The 24,903-nt window shown below is 35.5% G+C and overlaps 1 protein-coding gene across 3 annotated transcripts; it reads left to right on the forward strand.

Moving 5' to 3' along the window:
* Positions 1–4,279: 4,279 nt before the first annotated feature.
* Positions 4,280–24,903, forward strand: LOC128237476 (USP6 N-terminal-like protein). Of its 3 annotated transcripts, none has more exons than XM_052953049.1 (14): positions 4,280–4,344; positions 5,156–5,220; positions 5,722–5,801; positions 6,269–6,354; positions 6,823–6,946; positions 7,549–7,656; positions 8,022–8,131; positions 9,592–9,706; positions 10,319–10,373; positions 12,813–12,907; positions 13,355–13,420; positions 14,243–14,342; positions 16,687–16,790; positions 17,160–24,903. In XM_052953049.1, exons 2-14 carry the CDS (start codon positions 5,211–5,213, stop codon positions 18,429–18,431), a joined length of 2,325 nt encoding a protein of 774 aa, XP_052809009.1. In that variant the 5' UTR covers positions 4,280–4,344; positions 5,156–5,210; the 3' UTR covers positions 18,432–24,903. The 3 variants fall into 3 exon arrangements, with proteins under 3 accessions (XP_052809009.1, XP_052809008.1, XP_052809010.1); XM_052953048.1 differs by having other exon boundaries at positions 4,282–4,334; XM_052953050.1 differs by lacking the exon at positions 4,280–4,344 and adding an exon at positions 4,353–4,604.

Consider the following 24,903-nt stretch of genomic DNA (forward strand, 5'->3'; position numbering starts at 1 on the left):
CTAATAGCTATGTATAACGATCTAAACAGTTTAAGTTTAACAGGGGTAACCTTACATATTTTGTGGCAGAGGAATCGGAAACAAACTTCTGTTTAATAAGGGTAACCTTACCCATTTTGTGGCAAAGGAATCGGAAACAAACTTCTGTTTAATAAGGGTAACCTTACCCATTTTGTGGCAGAGCATTCGGAAACAAACTTCTGTTTAATAAGGGTAACCTTGCCCATTTTGTGGCAGAACATTCGGAAACAAACTTCTGTTTAATAAGGGTAACCTTGCCCATTTTGTGGCAGAACATTCGGAAACAAACTTCTGTTTAATAAGGGTAACCTTACCCATTTTGTGGCAGAGCATTCGGAAACAAACTTCTGTTTAATAAGGGTAACCTTACCCATTTTGTGGCAGAGAAATCGGAAACAAACTTCTGTTTAATAAGGGTAACCTTACCCATTTTGTGGCAGAGAAATCGGAAACAAACTTCTGTTTAATAAGGGTAACCTTACCCATTTTGTGGCAGAGAAATCGGAAACAAACTTCTGTTTAATAGGGGTAACCTTACCCATTTTGTGGCAGAGAAATCGGAAACAAACTTCTGTTTAATAAGGGTAACCTTACCCATTTTGTGGCAGAGAAATCGGAAACAAACTTCTGTTTAATAGGGGTAACTTTACCCATTTTGTGGCAGAGAAATCGGAAACAAACTTCTGTTTAATAAGGGTAACCTTACCCATTTTGTGGCAGAGAAATCGGAAACAAACTTCTGTTTAATAGGGGTAACCTTACCCATTTTGTGGCAGAGAAATCGGAAACAAACTTCTGTTTAATAGGGGTAACCTAACCTATTTTGTGGCAGAGAAATCGGAAACAAACTTCTGTTTAATAGGGGTAACCTTACCTATTTTGTGGCAGAGAAATCGGAAACAAACTTCTGTTTAATAGGGGTAACCTTACCCATTTTGTGGCAGAGAAATCGGAAACAAACTTCTGTTTAATAGGGGTAACCTAACCTATTTTGTGACAGAGAAATCGGAAACAAACTTCTGTTTAATAGGGGTAACCTTACCCATTTTGTGGCAGAGAAATCGGAAACAAACTTCTGTTTAATAGGGGTAACCTAACCCATTTTGTGGCAGAGAAATCGGAAACAAACTTCTGTTTAATAGGGGTAACCTAACCTATTTTGTGGCAGAGAAATCGGAAACAAACTTCTGTTTAATAGGGGTAACCTAACCTATTTTGTGGCAGAGAAATCGGAAACAAACTTCTGTTTAATAGGGGTAACCTAACCTATTTTGTGGCAGAGAAATCGGAAACAAACTTCTGTTTAATAAGGGTAACCTTACCCATTTTGTGGCAGAGAAATCGGAAACAAACTTCTGTTTAATAAGGGTAACCTTACCCATTTTGTGGCAGAGAAATCGGAAACAAACTTCTGTTTAATAGGGGTAACCTAACCTATTTTGTGGCAGAGAAATCGGAAACAAACTTCTTTTTTGCCATATCTTTTTTACCTACATAGTACGTGTTGCAAACTTTTCACCCAACTGTGAACATAGTTCATATGCTTCTGTGCTCCATGGTGAGCCCTGTATATTATAAAAGAATAAGAAGTGCAATCTGGTTGCCAGAAGCTAGCCTTCTCTTGTTGTCGTGAATAAATATTGAAGAAATTGTATTTATAAAAAATATTATTGTATTTGACATCATAGATAAAGTTTATGTTTTATTATTGGAACTATTTAATAATTGGTCTTTCACAATATGTATGTTAAGCTTGAAGCCCCTACCTGTAACCTTACCCAACCATATAGTAAACATTAGCTAACCGTCAACGAAGAATGTGGATTTCCTAAATGAATATTGATATACGGACGATTAAAATAACTGAAAATTTGACATCCCTGCGAACCATGTTCCATTTGCAATTCTGACGACAGCTCTACGCCAAGTTTGTATTTCACATAACACATACTGGGGATTCCGGGGTTTCGAATGCATCCCTTTTTGATCAATACATGCTTGATACTAGTCCCTAAAACTAAGTGGTGATAATAATGATGAACACATGTCGTACGATATCTCACGGTATGGTTTCTCACCAGAATATGTTCAAAACCTTGTAGCCTTCAAGACATATAATTTTAACCTCAGATATAAAAACTGAATATATGTGCCCTCCGTGTCATCAATAAGAACAAAACTACATAGAATATTAATTAAGCATGCTCATCCGCACCTGGACAGGCCCCTCTTGTAAATGCTCAATATGCAATTAATCCACTAAAACTTCAAACAAGAGAGATAGTTTTAAGATGTCTCACTAAATATCTTTTATCGTTTTGTTTTCAGTGGAATTGTCAGCGCCCTAGCCACACAGAGCAAACGAATAAATTAAATAAAAATAATGAAATGCAATAGAAAATAATTAAATCGATTTCTGAATTTGAGAAGCGTCTACAATGTTACATTTTATTTTGCAAAAATGCCGTAGCTACAGACACTGAGGCAGCTCGAGGCACAATTCTCGTTGTCATTAACACTTCCGAGACTCCATACAATGCATCAATCCCTCCCCGGCAGTGTTTTATTTTTGCTCGGCGTCTGACGTCAAGCTCTATGTGAATGGGATTCCGTATTGTTCAAATACTTCTGTTCAAATGTTTCCCTACTGTAAACAACGGTGACATTCGCCACATACAGGACAAGAATTGGTTGTTTTTTCGATCGCGCCTGGGTTTACCATTGAGCTGGACTCATTTCGAGTGATTGGCGCTGCCGGTTTTATTGGTATACTCCTCTTCCTTGCGGGGGGATATAGTTGAATCCGGAACCGCTTCAGTTGGTAAACGATACATATGAAGATCCAGCATATTAAAATTGCCTTGTAAACTTCCTCGTATTCAAGAGAAAACAAAAATCAATTTACCCGCACCGGAAATGGAGTCTACTGAGACGACCCCTCTTCTTACGAGTGAGTTTTACGTTTGAGGAGTGGCGTTCAGTCTTTATCCACATGAATGCTAAGTACTTCACGCATTGTAGGAGCCATTGTTTAAAACTAGAAGTTGTCTCAAATTCCACCGATTCGCAATTTATGTCACATTTCAACATTTCTTTTTTCACATTAACTCTGCAAAAAGGAAATGTACTCAAAATACGACGTATGTCAGTCAGGTAGAAGCGCAGTGTCCTAGCTACCTTTAAGCTGATGCACCATAGTGTGAAGAGGAAAAAAGCCTGTCATATTTCATCGTGCTTCAAAAAGATACACGCCAATATACCGCAAGGATATTCTGCAATTGTGGAATTCTCCAGGACATAGAATAATTGTTCTGGCTTTTGATTCAGAAATAAAAAAAAATATGAAAATATATCTGGTGTATCTTAAATCAGTTTTCGTTAACTTCATTTGACTAGAAATAAACTTAAATCGTCGAAAATCAATTTAAACCAACTTTTTCCGGCGATCCAGTCCCTGGATCCATATACACATTTATGGATCAGTGAAAAATAGTCTCGCTCTCTTGTTAAAAATAAAAAAAATATATACGAATTCATGATATATGGTGGTATAACATGGCTAAAGGATCGCCCAGGATGCTCAAAAGAATACCAAAAAATACAACAACCCCCGAAGACTGCCTCGGTTTAGATGTACCTCTGGCTACGGCACTGATTGTTTACCAACTGGACTAAGTTACGCCCTCTAACGTCAATCCTGGATCCGCCCCTGAAATGTACTAATAGTATCCTTAATTTATATTCTTGTAAGAACTATCCATTATACAATTGCATGTCAACTAGAAGAACCATGTTCGTGAGGTTGGTCGTACATCCGGAAAATTAGTTGATGTTATCATTATATACAATGATCTGGATAGTCCATCTTACTTTTGGTTTGCATTTTATTTTCGGGTCTTAAATTTATTGTTATGTTATGTATGTTTGTTATTCATGTTGGAAAATAACTTATTGAGCTAATGTGTTGTTGTTGTTGTTGTTGTTGTTTTGTTATCGTATTGCGTACATGCATGTATCTTGTAATGATACTATTAGATTTTTGTTCCGGGATTTTACGGGATTACGGGATTGATTTCCGGAGAATAAACATGTCCTGTTTACAAACAATGCTTTGTTTCGAATTATAATTTTCTAAATGAACGTATAAAACATCATTAATTACCATTACATTGGATGATAAAAATATTGATTGCCATTGATATTTTTTAGGATAACGTGAACTATTTTTAATAAATATAAAAAAATTACTTTGGTTAAGTTCGAATGTATGTCACGTGACTTTTCTACAAAAAAAAGTTGACCTACCACTTTGAGTATGACGGGGTATTTAACTATATTAGACCACACCTTAAATTTTATTTACAATTTCTATTCACTTGTTATACCTCATTATTTGAGTTAATAATCCCATTTGACATGTCGATGTATAAGTAAGCTAAATTAAGTTGAAAAAGTGAACATGCCTCATCTGTCATTTTGTGGTTTTGTCATTGTTATTTTAAATTTCTGACTAATTCACAATCCAAATCAAACGAAAAATTCATGTTGCTGTGTACATGTCATGGGAATTATTAAAAAAAATGGTAAGAAACTGGCCATGCAAGATTTCATTTCGATAAGCTCATATTTATTTCAACCCACAGAGATGGGCGTTTCACTTTTAAAAACCCTTCTGTCATCATAAAAGATTATTGGCAATAATCTGGTGAGCATTGCTTTTGGCTATGGAGTCCGCTGTAGCATACCCCTACACAATTATATGATACAGAAAACCCTTCATTATGCTTACGATCACTTTTCAATAATTCTTGGTGTCACCTAGAAATTCTTCCTTCTAAAATGGATTAAAGTAGACATTGGATTGGATGAAAGCTGCACCTCTTGCAGGGCTCAAACCCCCAACTGCTGGAACATGAGCATGTAACTCTAAGCAACTGAGTTTTGGTCAGCTTGTTTGTACCGTCTTACTACACTCCTCCGCAATTAACCGCTTTTGTCGATCGAGGAAATTACACAATCTGACTTTGTAAATAAAATTTGCTTGATTTGGCAAGAACAGCGCGCCCGATAAGGGGCTAGAACCATGACTGCTGGAACACTAACATGGTGCTCTAACTTACTGATCTTTTTTCAGGTAGACAAATGCTTGAACCCAATGACACAATGCAAATAGAGTGGTGCATCCAAGAATGGAGCAAGGTACATTTATAAAAACCATGTCCTTCATTTCCTTTATAAAGTTACATATATTTTACGATGAACAATCAACATCAGTACTCCTTTCTCTCCAGAAAATAGACTTGAGCATGATTATATACATTACTATTGACTTACATGTATCAAATCGATTTAAAAGGCAAACATTATTATCTGAATTTTGCAGTTAAACATTATTTAGAAGTCATGAAGGTTTTGTCATACTTTTCCATATTAATGGTTCGTTAAGATTACTATCTCCAAGGCAATAATGTTTGATCACTTACTCTTGTAATTTTGTTCATGCCAAATGACAGTGTGAAATATTGTATTGAATTGTTATGGCTTATGCTTTTGTGAAATGAATATATTTAAAGTATCGGATTGGTTTCAAATGAAGGTTAAAAAAAGGGCTGAGATACTTGTCATTCACACATGTACAGATTAATAGTTTGTGCGTGTTTGATTATGGTGCAATGTAAGTGCTTTATGATATCGTTTCAGATGCACTAAATGTAGATGAGTATGAAGAGCTGGCTCGGGCAGCCAGGGAGCGTCAGGAAATTGTCGCCAAGTATGACAAGGTACAACAGATTTGTTTTTGTTCTTGCCTTGTTTCTTCTCAAGGGGATGACCCATGTTAAACCCTTCATTAGCTTGTTATAAATGTACTTGTTATAGAGCAAGGTTATTTATAATTACCAAATTCAAATAATAATATTACAATGTACGTATTTTGGTTTGTTGCATCCTATGACTAAGTTTAACATTAACAGTTTGTTTATACACATATCAATTGAACTAAATAATCATAGTATTTACACAAATACGTACTTAAGAAGACAAAATTGACCTGTTTGCTATTTCCCATAATTTTTATGTATGTGACTCAGACTGAATCATATATGGGGTTAATAATGCTGCCACTTGCAGACTCAGCGCAGAAGAAGTTTATAAGATTTGATTTACAATAAAGTAACTCATTTCATTGAAGTAATATACATAAACCAGAGGAAATAAGCCTGATCAGTGTCATTATTTGCTTTCCTAGGGACGCGAGGATGGTGCAGAGATAGACGAATGGGAAGATCCGGCATTTGAGGTGTACCACGTGACCGACAGATATGGCTTTATTCAGTGAGTACTGTACTTCCATGAGGATGGTTGAAGACCTTGTGTTTTTAATAATGTGTGTGTGGTTTGAAACTTTTTACATTTAGGAATAGAAGAGATAATGAAACATTACCTTTGCTAGGTTTCATTGTATAGGTTTAATATTAATTCTTAGCCTATCTGTTTTTAGAGTTATAGTGAGATGTTGTCTTATAGTGCTGGTGTTTTTGTCATCATTTGTTTTGTGTAAGAATTTTATTATTTGCTATATCTTTGAAGCCATTATCAGTGTTGAGATTATGGAAGAGAATTTTAATCAAAAATTTTGAGAAAAATATATTCATTATAACTTATATCGGCCCCAAAATTTGTCAAATGTAAGCCCTGAATGCCAAGGCCATGAAGCTGACTGTGGATTGAGACACAAACAAAATAGTGATAATTATATGACACAAATGACACCGTGATTCTTATATCAACAATCTTTTTCAGTGACAAGCACCTTCCCCACATGTCAAAAAGTGTGGAGGCCAAGGCCAGGAAGGTTGAGGTGGAGCGCTCCACAAAGTGGCTCAAGATGACAAAGAACTGGAAAAGCTACTTCCCCGGAGAGAAGGTGACTGCACATGGCTTTTATTTATCTTTTTTCCATTGATGAATTGTGTAATCTCTCCTAGGGGCATATACCTGTGTGAAATGAGGCCAAATAAAATAATATGTACGGTTCCTCTGACATGATTGAAAAAAACAGGGTTGGAAGGTTGGTTTTGTCATCTTTGTCTTTTTCTTTTTATGCCCCCGAAGGCATATTAAAATTGCACGGTCCATCTGTCCGTGTCTCCCGCTCAACTTCCTGTGTCCAGGCTGTAACTGTGTTCAACATAAAGTTGAAATAAAACTGATATATTTTTTATGACCACTTTCGTATCATACTTGTTCTCATGAGTTGTATCTATTTTGACCAATTTTTTTTTCAGAACTACGTTAAAAAGAGAATGATCGTTGGTAAAACTTTAGGGTCAATGACCACTACTTTCCTAGACTTTATATCATAAAGCATCAGCTGAAAACACCCTTATTTCAGCACATATTTTATTTTATCTCCAATGGCTCATTTCGCTGAATGTATAAAAAAACAGTTGAAAGCTGATTTGCAATTCAAGCGACATTTATGCTTACTGAAAGAGACTTACTTTAAAGTGTTGATTTTTGTTACAGCTGAAAAGGCGCGTGTATAAAGGTATTCCCGACAGCCTGAGGGGTGATGTCTGGTCAAAACTGCTGGCTGTCACCTTCATCAAAGTGGAACAGGATGGAGTGTATAATGTGAGTACTTGCAGAAAAAATAGATCCTCTAAAAGTATCTGCAGTAAAAAAAAGATCCTCTTAAAAAATCTGCATTGGTCATGCCATGCAAAATAATATATCTTATTATTGTTCATTAATGATAGGTGTTCCATACATTTGAGATATCCAATTTGCGGAATTTTGATTAATAAAAAAATGGATGACAGACTTATTGAGTGTATAATATATTTGTTTTTCTATAATTTTTGGAAAACTCATTTAATGAACATTTAATTTTTCAAATATCGCGATCTACTCTATTTGGTGTATAATCCTTCCTAAGTTATTGACAATCCACTTCAATGATTAAATATGTATAACAACTGAATGATTATAAATTTCAGAGAATGAGGTCTAGGGCAAGGTCAATATCTCCACATATACGACAGATAGATCTTGATGTAAATAGAACATACCGGAACCATATCATGTTCAGGGAAAGATATGGTGTCAAGTAAGTTATCTGAGGAAATGCATGACGGAACTGGCTGCAAGTCAAACTAAATTGTATTAACATTATCTGAAGCTATGACAGTCAGTTAGGAACATTACAAGTGTGATTAGTTTTACAAAAAAGTATAAAAAGGTATTTTAATACATGTAGTGTTAGTTCCAATATAGATGATGAAGTTAGTGTGCTTTAGTCAGTGTTGTCCATATTATCTTGAATACAGACATGAAATTCCACTTATTGTGACTTGAATGCTCAGCTGAGAAAAACAAACAATCATTGACATCAGGTTTGCAATGTTTTTATGCCCCCACAAAGTGGCGGCATATAGGGTTGCCCTTGTCCGTACGTACGTACGTACGTACGTCCCGAAGATTGTTTCCGATCTAATTCTTGAAAACCGTTTGTCCAATCCTCACCAAACTTTAAACACATGTTTGTGACCATAATATCTTGATCAAGTTTTATAGTCATGGAAATCGCTTTAGTCATTTAGGAGTTACGGCCCTTTTTGCCAAAAATTCCCGAAGATTGTTTCCGATCTAATTCTTGAAAACCGTTTGTCCAATCCTCACCAAACTTTAAACACATGTTTGTGACCATAATATCTTGATCAAGTTCGATAGTCATGGAAATCGCTTTAGTCATTTAGGAGTTACGGCCCTTTTTTGCCAAAAATACTTCAAAAATATATGTTTCCAATCTAATTCTTGAAAAGTATGTGTCCAATCCTCACCAAACTTTACATACATGATTGTGACCATAATATCTTGATCAAGTTCGATAGCCATGGAAATCGCTTTTGTCATTTAGGAGTTACGGCCCTTTATTTGCAAAAAAAGACTTGAAAAATACGTCCCGAAGATTGTTTCCGATCTAATTCTTGAAAACTGTTTGTCCAATCCTCACCAAACTTTTAACACATGTTTGTGACCATAATATCTTGATCAAGTTCGATAGCCATGGAAATCGCTTTAATCATTTAGGAGTTAGGGCCCTCAGATTATCCTGAATAATCATTATGGCTCATTTTCTGTGACAAAAAATCGAAGTGGGGGCATCCGTGTCCTATGGACACATTTCTAGTTATAAATGTTAACGCTGGCAAGCCCTGCTTAAATCTGTGATTTTGTAGTCTATTTTTGATCCCTAATAATATTTATTGTTTTACTACAACCATTATGATCTGTGTGTTGTCCTCAAAGGCAACATGGCTTTCTGAATCTACAAGAGGGAAGTTTGCTACTGTCAGGTTATGAGTGAAATAGCTGACCTTAACTTAGTTCAAATAATTGTACGTGGGCGGATGTTTTTATGATTTTTTATATGGCAAATCCTTAGGGATTAGAAGAATCTACTATTTTAGACTAGTACTTAAGTACTAGTACTTAACTATGACTAAGCTTTTATGACAAGTGATTTATAGAGCCATTTGTATAGCCTGTGTGTTGTTGCATTCACAGGCAGCAGGCGTTGTTCCACGTGCTGGCAGCCTACTCCATGTACAACACGGAAGTGGGATACTGTCAGGGCATGAGTGAGATAGCCGCTCTACTTCTAATGTACCTTAATGAAGAGGTATTGATTAATGTTACCTACCATTTTATGTGATATTTAATTGTCTCGTCATAATATTATACAAGTAGGTCATATTTGTCTTTTTATTAAAGGCTCATAAGCTGTTACTTTGAATTAATGGAATATCAACTAGATTTCAATTTTTTGTTTAAAACATTTCAATGTTATAAGTTATAACATGACATTAATTCTATAAAATAAAAATAAAAAGATTAGATAAAAGAAAAAGATGCAATTGTTGCGCCAGTGGCATAGATTGCAATGCGGATTGTTATTTAGGGATTTTACTGATTTTTCACAAAGGTTCGAAATTTTGTAGCCTCCAACAATGTTTATTTGCATAAATGACATTTTAGATAATGGAGGTATGGCTGTTTAAGATAAGATACTTAGATTTTTGTCCAGTACGGTGCTGCTGTAGATAACTGGAGCACACATTGAATATTGATCACACTTTTGATGAGAATCACTGAATATTCAGGCTGACCTTTGATTTAGTGCATTCAATTCTAATCTCTCTGTATTATCGTCCCAGATACAAGGGTCAGTCAAAAAATGTGAAAAACAACATTTGATAGTTGAATGTTAATGGAGTATTCTTTGTTTTTTCAGGATGCATTTTGGGGGTTGTCCCAACTGTTTACAGACAAAAGACATGGCATGCATGGTAATTTGTTTTATGTATTTTCCATTTTCATGCAAATAAGGAAAAATTATTATGTCTCCCCCTCTCTGGGGGAGACATATTGTTTTTGCCCTGTCCGTCAGTCCGGTAGTCCGTCAGTCCGTCCGTACGTCACACTTCGTTTCCGATCGATAACTGGAAAACCGCATGACCTAGGATCACCAAACTTGGTAGGGAGGTTGGTCGTGAGGTGTAGAGGATCCCTATTGTTTTTGGGGTCACTAGGTCAAAGGTCAAGGTCGCGGCGACCCCCAATATAAAAAACATTTCTGCTCAAAATCTTGAGAACGGTTTGACCTAGGTTCACCAAACTTGGTAGGGAGGTTGGTCATGAGGTGTAGAAGATCCCTATTGTTTTTGGGGTCACTAGGTCAAAGGTCAAGGTCGCGGCGACCCCCAATGTAAAAAACATTTCCGCTCAATATCTTGAGAATGGTTTGACCTAGGTTCACCAAACTTGGTAGGGAGGTTGATCATGAGGTTTAGAAAACTCCTATATTTTGGGGGGTCACAAGGTCAAAGGTCAACGTCGCTGTGACCTCTAATGTTAAAAAAATATTTCCGTGCAATATCAGGAGAATGCTTTGATCTAGGTTCACCAAACTTTGAAGTGAGGTTGGTCATGATGTCTAGATGATCCCAATTGTTTTGGGGGTAACAAGGTCAATAGTCAAGGTCGTGGTGACCTTCCATGTAAAAATCATTTGCGTGTAATATCTTCATGTCTCCCCCATTCATGGGGAGACATATTGTTTTTGCCCTGTCCGTCAGTCAGTCCATCAGTCTGTCAGTCAGTCAGTCAGTACGTCACACTTCATTTCCGCCCAATAACTATAGAACTCTTAGACCCAGGAACTTCATACTTGGTATGCTAGTTGGTCATGACTAGTAGATGACCCCTATTGAATTTGGGGTCACTAGGTCAAAGATCAGGGTCAACGTGACCTTGAGGTGAAGAAACGGTTTCCACTCAATAACTAAAGATCCTTTGGGTCCAGGAACTTCATACTTGGTATGCTAGTTGTTCATGACTATTAGATGACTCCTATTGATTTTGAGATCAAAAGGTCAAAGGTCAAGGTTACCTTCAGGTAAAAAATGTTATGTTGGCAGTGACCTTAAGCTTAAAAATGGTTTCTGCTCAATAACTAAAGAAAGCTTGTACCCAGGAACTTCATAGTTGTTCATGACTAGTAGATGACTCCTATTGATTTTGAGATCAGTAGGTCAATGGTCAAGGTCACCGTGACCTTGAGGTGAAGAAACTGTTTCCGCTCAATAACTAGAGAACGCTTGCAACCAGGAATTTCATACTTGGTATGCTAGTTGGTCATGACTAGAAGATGACCCATATTGATTTTGAGATCACTAGGTCAAAGGTCAAGGTTGCCATGACCTTGAAGTGAAGAAAAAGTTTCCGCTCAATAACTAAAGATCCTTTGGTTTCAGGAACTTCATACTTGGTAAGCTAGTTGTTCATGACTAGAAGATGACCCCTATTGATTTTCAGATCAAAAGGTCAAAGGTCAAGGTTACCTTCAGGTAAAAAATGATACGTTGGCGGTGACCTTAAGCTTAAAAATGGTTTCTGCTCAATAACTTAAGAACGCTTGTACCCAGGAACTTCATTCTTGGTACGCTAGTCGGTCATGACTAGTAGATGACCCCTATTGATTTTGAGATCAGTAGGTCAAAGGTCAAGGTTGCCATGACCTTGAGTTGAAGAAATGGTTACCGCTCAGTAACTAAAGAACACTTGCACCCAAGAACTTAATACTTGGTATGCAAGTTGGTTATGTAGATGATCCCTATTGATGTTGTGATCAGTAGGTAAAAGGTCATGGTCACGATGACTGTGAGCTGAAAAATGGTTTCCGATCAATAATTGAATAACGCTTGCGCCCAGGAACTTCATACAATGCAAACTTCGTTTACATTTTCCATGATTAATCAACAACACTTTCTTCTCTTCACTATTTAATATAATCGAATAAACCAAACTTCACTGTTGGTTTGTCTCCAGTACAAAGTTACAAATTTCATGTCCATCATTTATTTTTTCTCAGCTACGACCACACAATAGGGGAGACAAGCGCTTTTTCAAAAAAGCAATCTCTAGTTATATTGATAGTCTGCTTAATTCTTGGAATGACAGAAATCTCTAGCAACCAATAGGTTCCTGGCAATTGACGTTTTAATACGCTAAAATCAGAAAATTCCACTCTTGTAAATTGAGGATTTTTTATAACAAAAAATATTCTATCCAAGTCCATGTGTATTCATTTGTCCAGGGCTACTAGTATGTCTCAGTTTTATACTCTTTTCATTGGTCATTCAGTTAGAAATATTCAAAATCTGGGAGGCTTGGTGTTATGTGGATTTATATATTTAGATCACACGCCCTTTGTGATTGTATTGCAGGATTTTTCATCCCCAAATTCCCCAAGCTTATGCGGTTCCAGGAGCACCATGATAACGTGCTGAAGAAGTTCCATCCTAAGATCCACAGGCATCTGGTAATGTCTCCATAATCTAGCTTTAATTTTCCTGCAAAACCTTCTTTGTTCTTATTGCAAGAATGAGGTTTAAAGTTGATGTGTCTATGTTTTCCTTAACTTTCAGGTATTTTGTGCTCATTCAGTTCAACAGTAGCTGACAAGGCAGTCAGTATCTTCTGTAATTTACTATTTACAGGCCGCTTGCATAGATAGGACGCAGGCAAAAAATACCAGTAAAATCAAGGAAAAATTAAAACCATAGATACCATACATTGGATACATTTCTTGCTTGATCTCTGCGGAAATGTATGTATAAGACCATTAGAACATGAACATTTATATAGTATCAGTCATTAACTACATATATAAATATATGTATATGTGTTTTCAAAAATCAAATGTAAGACCATGAGAAATTATGTACACTATTATACCATTGTAAAGTATGTGTGTTATCATTCCCAGGAGCGAGAGGGCATAGACTCTGGGCTCTACACCATCAAGTATTTCCTGCAGTGCTTCCTGGATAGGGTGAGTAACATCATGCTCCATTTATGTCAAAGGTAGATTAGAAATAAGGTCAACAAAGAACTATGAAATAATACAAACCATTAGCAACATCTAGTTATTGCCTGATTTGGTGTCGGACACATTAATAAGAATTGAGTTTTATATCCCCTTTTTATTCTCAAGGTGTTGTTACAGCCTACAGGCTTGGTGCCGTCATCATTAGTGGTGGTGTTGTTGTTAAAAAACTTAAACCTTGGTATAAAATCAAAATCCTTTAAGATATTCACATGAAACGTGGTACAGATCTTGCCAGACACGATATTCATTTGCATAGCAAGGCCCAAACTGGCTATGATAAATATTGGGTTATGCCCTTTTTATACTGAAACACCCACATGTGCTTTGGCAATTGCTCCATGGCGCTCAAGTATGAATATTTCAGCCGCTTCTTTTCATAAACTTATTCAGTTGAAATGGTGCCCTTATTTGATTTTTATTTATCACCAGCTTACTTTTCTTGACTTAATTATCAGGCTGAGAAATATGAATTTTTAAATGGAACAAGACATCATTCCTTTGACCAAAGATTATCAAATTAAGATAAATCTAGTCATATGTAACATGTATTAAGCCTTTTTACATCATTCACTCTTTACTAATTTTTATTTTACAAGAAAATCAAAATTTGCAGACACAGACACAGGGCATTAGTGAATATGGGCCCAGTACTAATATCTACGCAGAAAACTGAAACCCGTGGGATTCATATAAGCTTGAAGAGCTTTTTTTTCACAATCATGCCAAAATAAAATATTATTTTAACTTGAATAATGACTTTCTCAGATGCCATTTACCTTGACCCTGCGAGTATGGGACATCTTCATCCTGGAGGGGGAGCGAATCCTTACAGCAATGGCTTACTTGATCGTCAAACTACATCGCAGTGAGTTGTCTTTAATTGTATTTCAAAATTATTGTTTTTTTCCAGGATTCCTGCCATGAGGGACAAACAAACCAATGTATCGTCCTAGTCCCTAAAATGGAGATCAACCTTGATTTATGGCCATCTTTGTTTTTACCTAGTTTTTATGAGAAATGCGCATATCTGCAAGGCTGTGACATCATTTTTACTACGGACTAATTACTTGAGTAGATGCTTTCAAAAAATGTCTTAGAAACAGACAAAATCACTACAAACAAGTGTTAACACTACAAACAACTCAGTTTTACTAATCCAAAATTAATTGCCATAGAAACCAACTATATTTGCCACATAACATCTGCTGGTTGTTTCATCTGCTGTGTATACATTTTGTCAATGACGGTCACGTGACCTAAATTCTTGTATTAAGGCAAAGCAAAATTATAATATGTCTTTTCATGACCCATAGTCTGAGTGTCAAACTAAAGAAATTATTGAATGTTGATTTCTGTTTTAGGCACATCCCCAAGCAGTGATAAAGCAGTACAAAATGTATTTTCCAACTGCCCTTAAAAATGCTTATGCACAAAATGATCAGAGAGGAAGGCACTTATGTCCTTAAGTCATCTAGAATGTTCAGTGTCCCTGAAAATACACTTAAAGAGAAATACAACAGCATATCAACAAATGTATTATTTTGGAGTTGTATTAACGATGTAACAGATACAATTTATTTGGAGGAAAACAACATTAAACCTGATATAATTACAAGGCATGCTGATAGAAATACCGTTAGCTATGAAGCTTCAACATGCATTCAGATTTGATGTCAGCTTATCATGCTCATTTGCTCAAATATTTTGTAATTTTCACGATTTTAACCTGAAAAATTAATAAACAAGAAAAAATTAAAATTTGTATAAGGTATCATTATCTGAACACCTGACAATTCACATCAGGGCTCATATTATAATGCATACCTGTACTGCTCTTCATAATGCCAGGTTAAAAAACAGTATTATAATTTTAGGGGGGCAAACCAGTATGCCATATTTATACCCCCGACAAACGAAGTTTGAAGGGAGTATATTGGAGTCACCCTGTGGTTGGTTGGTCGGTCGGTTTGTTGGTTTGTCGATTTGTCGGTCCGGAGCATAACTTTAAAACTACTGGATGGAATTGGATTGAACTTCATACAATGGTAGAGCATAATGAGAGGAAGTGCAATGTACAATAACCATAACTCTATTCTTGCTTATTACTGCCCTTTGTTACTTTTTTTTTAGGAGTATAACTTGAAAAGTACTAAATGGAATTCATTGGAAATTCATACAATGGTAAAGCGCAATGAGAGGAAGTGCAGTACCCAAGAACCATAACTCTACTTTAGCTTATTACTGAGTTATTGCCCTTTATTTGTTTTGTTTTTGCTGTCAATTTTTTTCCAGACATTAACTTGCAAACTAATAGATGGAATTTATTGAAACTTCATACAATGGTAAAGCACAATAAGAGGAAGTGCAGTGCACAAGAACCATAACTCTATTTTAGCTAAGAGTTATGGCCTTTAATACTTTTTTCTTGTCCCGAGCAAAACTATTGGATGGAATTTAATAAAGCTTCATACAGTGATAGATCATAATGAGAGGAAGTGCAGTGTACAGAATCGCGATTCTATTTCAGCTAATTACAGAGTTACTGCGCTTTGTTACTTTTTCTTGTCCAGAGCATAACTTGAAAACTATTGGATGGAATTTAATAAAACTTCATACAGTGATAGATCATAATGAGAGAAAGTGCAGTGTACAGGAACCGCATTTCTGTTTTAGTCAGTTACAGAGTTACTGCCCTTTGTTACTTTTTCTTGTCCGGAGCATAACTTGAAAACTATTGGATGGAATTTAATAAAACTTTATACAGTGATAGATCATAATGAGAGGAAGTGCTGTGTACAGGAACCGCGATTCTATTCCAGCCAATTACAGAGTTATTGCCCTTTGTTACTAATTTCTTGTCCGGAGCATTACTTGAAAAAAAGTAACTTAACTCATTTATAGATGGTCATAGGCAATCATATATTCTGTGCTTTAGAACATCAAATATATCAGTATAAACATCTCAGTATTAGCATCACTGATATTGTTTAAAGCCTTTTTTCTAACTTTTAAAAACATAATCAAAAAATGAATAATTGACGATAGTCCATAAAATAAAGTTGTCATTTATAGGTTGGCTTTCCAAATAGTTGACTGCAATTTCATATCAGGGCAGCGTTCGGGTGTATTAATCACCTTCAGTGATAGCTCTAGTTATCTTTGCTCAATGAAATATGTAGAGCATAACCCATTTGTATGCAATATTTCAGGGAAGATACGGAAGTTGAAGATGGACTCATTGCTGCCATTCTTCCAGTCAGAGCTTGAGGCAGATTTTGGTTATGATGATGACACCGTCATTGACCAGCTCACGGTACATAAGGCTTAACAAAAATCTTAGAATCTTCTGACCAACTTTTTATTTATTCGATTATTTATTTCACTTCAATGATTGTAAAGCGTTTACTTTTGCATTGTTGGAAATATATACTATGAAGATTTTTCAATTGAATAAACAAAAAACTTGACAATATGTATGTGTGTATTGTAAAAGGGCAGAACATCATTCTACTGTGGCCTAAACAAAAAAATAGACAAAAAATACCTATGATGTGATTTTGGGTGTTGGTTTACCAAGTCTTACAAGAAACTTATCTTTTTATAAAAACACACCATCAGTTATTTTTAAAAATTAGTAAACACCATTGAGTTATCAGGCTTTGCCTACCTTTTTAATTGACAGATCGCAATGGAAGAACTACGAAAGGCAAAGATGGATGTGCCGCCCAAACCCACTGCCAACGAACTCCCCACCCTGCCATTTGGGCTTGAGATTCAACCAAGCGTACGGGAAATCATATCCAAACGGTCTGATGAGACTTTTGATGAACACTTTAGAAAAAACGCAAAAGGTGGCAAAGCCGCCTACTACAGAAAGCGTGCACTTCACACAACCACTCCAGAAATGGGTGGTCGGGGAGCCGACTCTAGGTCCATACAGTCTAGTCGTATGTCTGAATACTCTGCGGGTGATTTATCATCTTACTATGATACAGCTGCCAATTCCAGGTTATCGATAGCAGACATGAGCTCAAAGACTTCACCAAAGAGCTCAAGGACATCGTTCGCCGAAGGTTCAGAAGTCGGTAGCATAGGACCCACAATGTCTAGACACACACCAGTTCCTTTGAACGAGGAAATGGATATAGAGCAAGAGCTTGAGAGATTGAACTATGAAGATGAGACGCATAGAGTGGTTGTTGATAAGGATCAAACGCTGACTAGGGATACAACGTTGGAAGATATGGTCCCAGAAGGACACCATGAGAAACCCCCTTCACAAGCATCAGAGTATGATAACTTAAGTGAACGACATAGCATTGTCAATGGTGGTGAGAACGGAAATATGAATGCACATACAGACATGGATTATGACAATATATCGCCAGCTATTGAGCTGCCAGTGGAACATATGCGCCGGATTCCTGTGCAATACGAGATACCAGTGACTCATGATATTCCCGTAGCCCAAAGGGGACAGCAAATGGTTATCAGCCCTACAAATGGGTTGATGCCGGCACGAATATCAACAGGGCGGATATCGCCCCCAGTGGAAAATGTGTGGGTTGAACGACAGGAGGAGCGGCTGAAGGAGAAAAAAGCTACAATCTCAGCTGAAGTACAGCGGGATGTAAGCTCTCATAGCCAGTCTGCCTCACATCAACGCGTTTCCTCCAATAGCCGCAAACGCTCTAGTCCTGGCCATACACCATCAAAACCCAGGGGCAGTCAGAGTAGCCCAAATACCCCGACATACGTTGAAAATGGGGGCCTCACGAACAGTCCCCATTTTGTCTCGCAGCTCCAGATTCGGCGCCAACACCCGTTTCCTCTCTCAAACTCTGACCATGTGAACGGCTATAGTGCACAGTACGAATACTCTGAGCAACAGATGCAAACCTCCACAGGCCCGAGATCTTCACAGCAAAGGGAGATTACTGTTCAGCACTTGTAGTTTAAGATATACATTTATGCATTATTGCCTGCATTTAAGAAAATATTGTTGGTTTTGGCCAATGGTAACTTCTAAATATGGTTTATTGATGTTGATAATTTCCTCATATATTGTATGTCGATATTTGATTTTCAAGTTTATCTTTGTAAGACTTCTATCTTTTAAATTGTACATGCATTACATACAATTGACCTTCACAAAGCCATGTTAAACAGCTACATGTGTATTATGATTTGGATTGATTTTTATATAATTTATGATACATGTCTTATATGTTATCTAGAACATTGTAATGTAGAGTGATTTTCTTTAAAGACTGATTGATTATGTATATTAGCTGGAATTCTTAACACAACACAGTTTTTACTACTAATTGGCTGGTTATAGATTTAAGAAAGTCAGTGAATTGTTTTAAATTAATATTGGACCTAGTGGTCATGAGTTTGAACTCCACATGGGGCACTTTCCATGGCTTCTCAAATTGCGCACCAGTGCTGGTTTCTTACCAGGAAACTATCTTTATTGTGAGAGATATATTTCAGACATTAGAAGTTCTCCAATAGATATTTAAGAAGTATTAACTATTTTTATATCATTTGAAAACATGAAGGTTACTTCTGTGTTTTTTTTATGTTTTAACTCTTTCTTCTTCATTAGGTAAGTTTAAGAAATTTTAAGTTGATTTTATGAATTTTGAGTATAAATGAATTTCTTGAAGTTCAGAATTAAGTCTTTTATTATATTAGTTTGAACAGAATTCAGTAGTCGGGGATGTACCTAGACCTACTCCAGTATACCCAGGCGAGCAAATCAATTTTGTACCCCCGAAATGGTAAATGCTTATCTCGTGATTAGAAATAAAGAATAGAAGGCTAAGGGGTTTAGGTATACATGTATTTTATTACTGGTTAAATTTTGTCATTATTCCAACGTTGGCGTTTAGAATGCTTGAAAATGGTTCTTTTATACCTTTGTTCTTCAAAATTGTCCTAAGGGAGGGGACACTCCATCGATCCCAACCCTGAAATCACATTGAGCCCAGGCGAATGAAAGACATTATCATATCAATAGCTCGCTCATTTACATGCATACTGTTCACCATGCTGCAGGTACGCTCTGGGTGCTATCGTCTATAGTTTCTATTTAGCTTTTGGCAGTGACCACAAATATTATACATGTACAATTTAGAAGCCTTCTTGCCCAATGATACCTTATTTTATTATAGATAGTTGCATTCAAGTCCTGCAAGCTCATCAAAGTATTTAATTAGGGATTTGTGTTAAATTATTTTTTGTTATTCCTTTGAAATTTTATGTTTTAGACAGATATTTTATTATTGCATTTTATCAATAGAGTCTGATTATTTCAGTAGCAATGAAGTAGTTTTTTGTAGATAAAAATTAAGAGGCCAAATATTGTAATCTTACTGTGTTCAAAGTATGCTCTAACAGTGTTCATTTATAATCTGAGGGACATAGTTTATTTTTGTAACGCTCTTTTGCAACCCAATTTGTTGCAGGGATATCTGTTATGAATTTAAATGTATGGAACTGTGTTTCTATTACATTATTAAGCATAAACGTGTACGTTAATGCTCGTAGATTTCAGAAATGCCATTCCATTTATTCATTATAATGGGGGAAAAATCCAGAAAAAAAATTAAAGAAACAAGAAAAACATACATGATCATTAATTTGGTGTTAGATAAAAAATATGACTGTTAATCTTTCAATTTAATGTGAACTCATGTGGACTCAAATTTCATGTGAGTGAAATTAATATGAAATATGAATTTATTTGAGTGAAATGTCATGTGAAAGTCTGTGACTATATGTCCCAGTAACATTGCATGTTTATAAGGGAATAAATACATGTTTGTTACGATTGTTACCTTCCTTACTAGTGACCAAATATGGAGAACTATATTTTCATAGTCATTTTAAGTCTGTATATGAAAGAAATGTTGTTAATATTTCTCCTGCTGGATAAATACATGTATATATTGTTGGTTGTAACATGTATTGTTACATTTCTAAATATAGAAATGTGTATGCAGTCTATGTTTTACTGTAAGTATTTGTTTTTAGCATAACCAGGAGGTTTTAAAAAAGAAGATGAGATATATATTTTCATAACTTCGTAATCATCATTTGTGTAAATCTTTAATGATGCCCGTATCTTTTTAACTGTTTTGTTAAAAAACATGAGACTTGGTACATACACAATGACAATACACATGTGTGTGGCAAGTCCCATCGCTGTCGTTGTCATTCTTGTTGAGCTACGTGAATCAAGTGGTTACCTACGCATGCCCATTTCATTTATCGTCCGTGTACAGTCTATGGATCTTGATTAAATGGACAAGCATAGGTTCCTGCTTGCATTGTTTGTATTCAGATGACATACATGTATATGGAGCTGTACACGACAGAACATGTATAAGTAGCTGTAAAATCATCAAAAGACATGTACATAGTAAATATGAGATGAATTTTGTCCCGCTGTTATCTGTATATTAATATTATGATGTTATATATGTGTGTATCCATTGTTGTTGTGCAATAGACGTCTGCTTGTTTTAGGCTCACCTAGGTGCGTATATATAATGTATATTTATGTTGATTGTTAGTTTTTAATCAGTGCTCATTGTTATATGTTCAATAAGAATAGGTAGATTTTTGTATACACATTTCAATAATTATATGTGCATGCCCATTTCATTTTTGTGTGTTTAGTAAGTCTTGAAGAATCTTGAATTTATAAACTTCCATGGTAAAATCATGTAAACATATGAAAACAGTGTTTTTGAATTGAGATTATGGAAACTCAGTAATTTACACTATCCTGATAGAAATATTCATAACTGTTAAACCAATGGAGAGATTTATTAGTCACATGACAACCCTCGATAAACAAATACAGATAACATTGGATTCAATGTCTTATTTATTGAATAAAGCCGGTAATCCAACTAAGCGGCATATTGATCTGATCAGTAATGAATATTGGTAAGAATTTGGAAGACCCTAAAGGCTATGGTAGAATAAGAATACTAAAGAAATTTATTCCATTGGAATGCCATAGTGTTAATAAGTGTTGTCATGGAAACAAGCAGTTAAGTTAAAGAAGGGTGAAACTGTGATATTTGATTTATACCATAGTCACTAGATGTTAGATGTCCCATTGTTGTTACAACATGTGTGTCTCTCAAACGTTTAAAAACAAAATTGAAGTACCCCCAGCTAACCGTTTTTAGCTTCTTAGTTTTTAGAAGATTGTCGTATCTTTGGTCTTTTGTGTTCTTTCCATACTCAAAATATTCACACGAAACTTGGTACAATGGCTAGTACATATGTGGGTACCGTAATAAGTTCTGCTAATATTAGTAAGCTTTCCCCTTGGCCATTTGAGAAAAACTGATGAGCATTGAAATCATTGTGTGGAATGTTGGTTCAAATAACATTGTATGTTAGGTGGCAAATGTTGGTGCCATACTGCATAGATGGCCTATAACTTCTTATGTAACCAAAACTGTTAACAGAAAAGGCCTATATGTAGTTAAATGTTGTTTTTGTTGTTGTTTTTTCCTTTTAATTAATACACAGATTCTAAGATTAGGTTAGATTTGCTGGGTCATTGCAGTGTCCTAACTTTTTACAAGATAGACACAAAGATTGGACACAATATATCAGACTTTGTGAAGTTATGTCATATTCTTGTAGTTAATGCTAGAAGGTACGAGAAGGGTTTGAGCGTGGTCTTGTGGTGTAGGTATCTGCCTCTCACTCAAGAGGTTGTGGATTCAAGCCCCACTAAGAAAACGTCCTCATAACCTCTTAACAACATAAGTTTGGGTTTCTACACAGTAAACAGACTCCAGAATAATTTGGTAAGTTTTCAGATTTTGTCGCAATGGAGCAATCAGCTAAATGAAATACGTACAAGCTAAGGTTTAAAGCCCTTACATTGGTCAGTGTTACTATGTACCTATAGCATTAACCACCTCATGATAGTAGGTATGTTTTATCTTCAACTGTGTAGTCCACAATTGTTTTGTTTCTGTTTTATTTATTTGTATTTTTGTTGAATATTTTAAACGCTTCCCTATATATGGACAATGTTCCAAAACGTATGAGGTTTTCTGCTGAGTATTTAGATATTTTTTTCTAAAATAATCAACCATTTATAGATACCATTGTGTCAACCATAGGTGGCATATAAGTCAGAGATTGGGAAAATCAAATTATATAATTATATACATCATATCTGATACTGCCACCTGTGGTTTCATTCTAATCAAGTCCAAGCATATGGAATACTTATGAATTGAAATAAAATGCTTGTGGAGTAGTTCCAAATCAAGATAACCTTAATATGAATTGCTAATATGGCAATGGACGAAATTTGATATAGCAACAAAGTATTCATGGAATTTAAGAAATATATATGACTGTATGGATTTGAGACTTAACGTAAAGTAAGTTATGGTTAATTGAAGATGGATGCATTGTATACCTGAATGTATAAAAATGTTAAGCTGTATCAGAATATACACTTGTTTAAAAACAGTCCAAATTTTACCTTTTAATGGATGTTTTTCATGAACATGTACATTAATCATTTCATGTATACATATCCACTTTTTATTATTGTTGACTTATTTTTATTTTTATCTTCACTCTATATCGTCTTGGCTGTTATTCATAACACATCTTAAGTCATTTACTAACTAAGGTCATTTTCTTAATTTTAATATCTCACTGGTAGCCGTCTCCGTGGCCTAGTGGTTAAGCGTCCGCCTACGGAGCGGGAGGTCGTGGGTTCGATCCCTGGCCGCGTCATACCAAAAGACGTTAAAAATTGGTACAAGTAGCTCCCTTGCCTGGCGCTTGGCATTTAAAGGGTAGTGCTTGGAAAAGTGGTGTACTCAGTACTGGTTTAACCCAGGAAAGTTGTACCCCGTGTATCGGTGCTTTACACCGAGCACGTAAAAGAACCAAGGGGTCTCTTCGAAAAAGAGCTAGGGTATCGCACCCGGACTTCCTTGTATCCCACCACTGTCTCTTCAGCGTGCTGTCCCTTCAGCAAAAACAAAGGACCCCGTTGGAAATAAGTGCTTGCACTTTCACGGGTTATCCTTGACCGCAAGGTCTGAAGAAATACATACACACTGGTAATAGATATAACTACTTCACTCAATTTTCATCAGTTTATTTAAAATACACACTTTTATGTTTAAATATTTCTAGTTTATTGGCATTTGGACCCTTGCCTTAATTGTGCTTTTAAATAGGGCTTTGTTTTAATTTAGGACTACTGGGCTTGTCCCTGAAATTTATGTTGTATTATTTATAGATTTTTAATTTGACGTTGAAAAATGAAAAAAAAATCACTTAAGATCAAAAATGACTTAAGGTGTTTTATGTATTCCGGCCCATATAGACTTATGCTGACTCATCTGTAACTCACCTGGGCATTTCTTCGATGTCATTCAAGATCAAATTATAATCAGGAAGATTTCTGTAGTGATCTCATTAATTTCTAAGCATTTTATTGCATTATACGTAGCACACTTTTTAAGCAAACTTCAGTTAGTTTTAATTAAGGGATTTTCTGTCAGTCGGTTAAAAGAGATTAAATAAGATATTCATTCCATTTGATATTTTTTTGTGAACATGTAAACTAAATTTAATTTATTGAATTTAAGAAATTTATATTTAAAGATATTCTGGTAAAGTAGATTCCATTGTGGTGTGAAAGTGAGATTGTTTTAAGTGACCTAAAATATAGAAGTATTTAGATGGTTTTGCTTTTACTCTTTGGTGGCTGTTTTTTGAGATAATGTATTCATGTATTACACATGTTTCTTCTGTTGTAAGTTATCATTGATCAACGAGGATTTACCGCAACAGAAACCTCACAATATCTTAACCAAAAGTCTTACTTGTTGTATTCTGCACAATTTTGAGATATTTTTTATACTGGGACAAATTTCGCGGTGTTTAAGTTGTGGATTTTAGCTAGTCAGAAAATAACATAAACTCCTTTTATGCCATGAAATCTAGTTAAGCTAAACAAACATATTTTTTCGAATTTAATTTTTGTCGAATATAGAATATGGAACAGAAACTAAAGCTTTACGACTGATTTGACAGACCGCCCCTTGTATGATTTTATTGTAATTATTGATGGTTATCACTTTTAGATCAAGGTAAATACAAGTCCTTTATTTACAAAACTGAATCTACTAGTAATAAGTATATATACATCAAAATCTCTCATTCTCATACTCTAAAGATATACTCTCATTTTACATACATCGTTCTAACTAACATTATTTTATGAAACATTGTTTTTAGAATTTTCAGATTGTGTATGTAACAGTTTCAGTTGTAGTGTACATTTTTTTGTTTCTATGCAACTGTCATTTGCCGCATACATACAAGTCTGACAATAAATTCAATCAGTTATA

This window comes from Mya arenaria, chromosome 6, assembly GCF_026914265.1.
Source record: "Mya arenaria isolate MELC-2E11 chromosome 6, ASM2691426v1".
Taxonomy (NCBI): Eukaryota; Metazoa; Mollusca; class Bivalvia; order Myida; family Myidae; genus Mya; species Mya arenaria.

Bases quoted from the DNA above. Each gene is read 5' to 3' on its own strand.
- LOC128237476 (XM_052953049.1), top strand. The intron at 6,355-6,822 runs GTGAGTACTGTA...AATCTTTTTCAG, and splicing joins GACAGATATGGCTTTATTCA to TGACAAGCACCTTCCCCACA. The intron at 9,707-10,318 runs GTATTGATTAAT...TTGTTTTTTCAG, and splicing joins TAATGTACCTTAATGAAGAG to GATGCATTTTGGGGGTTGTC.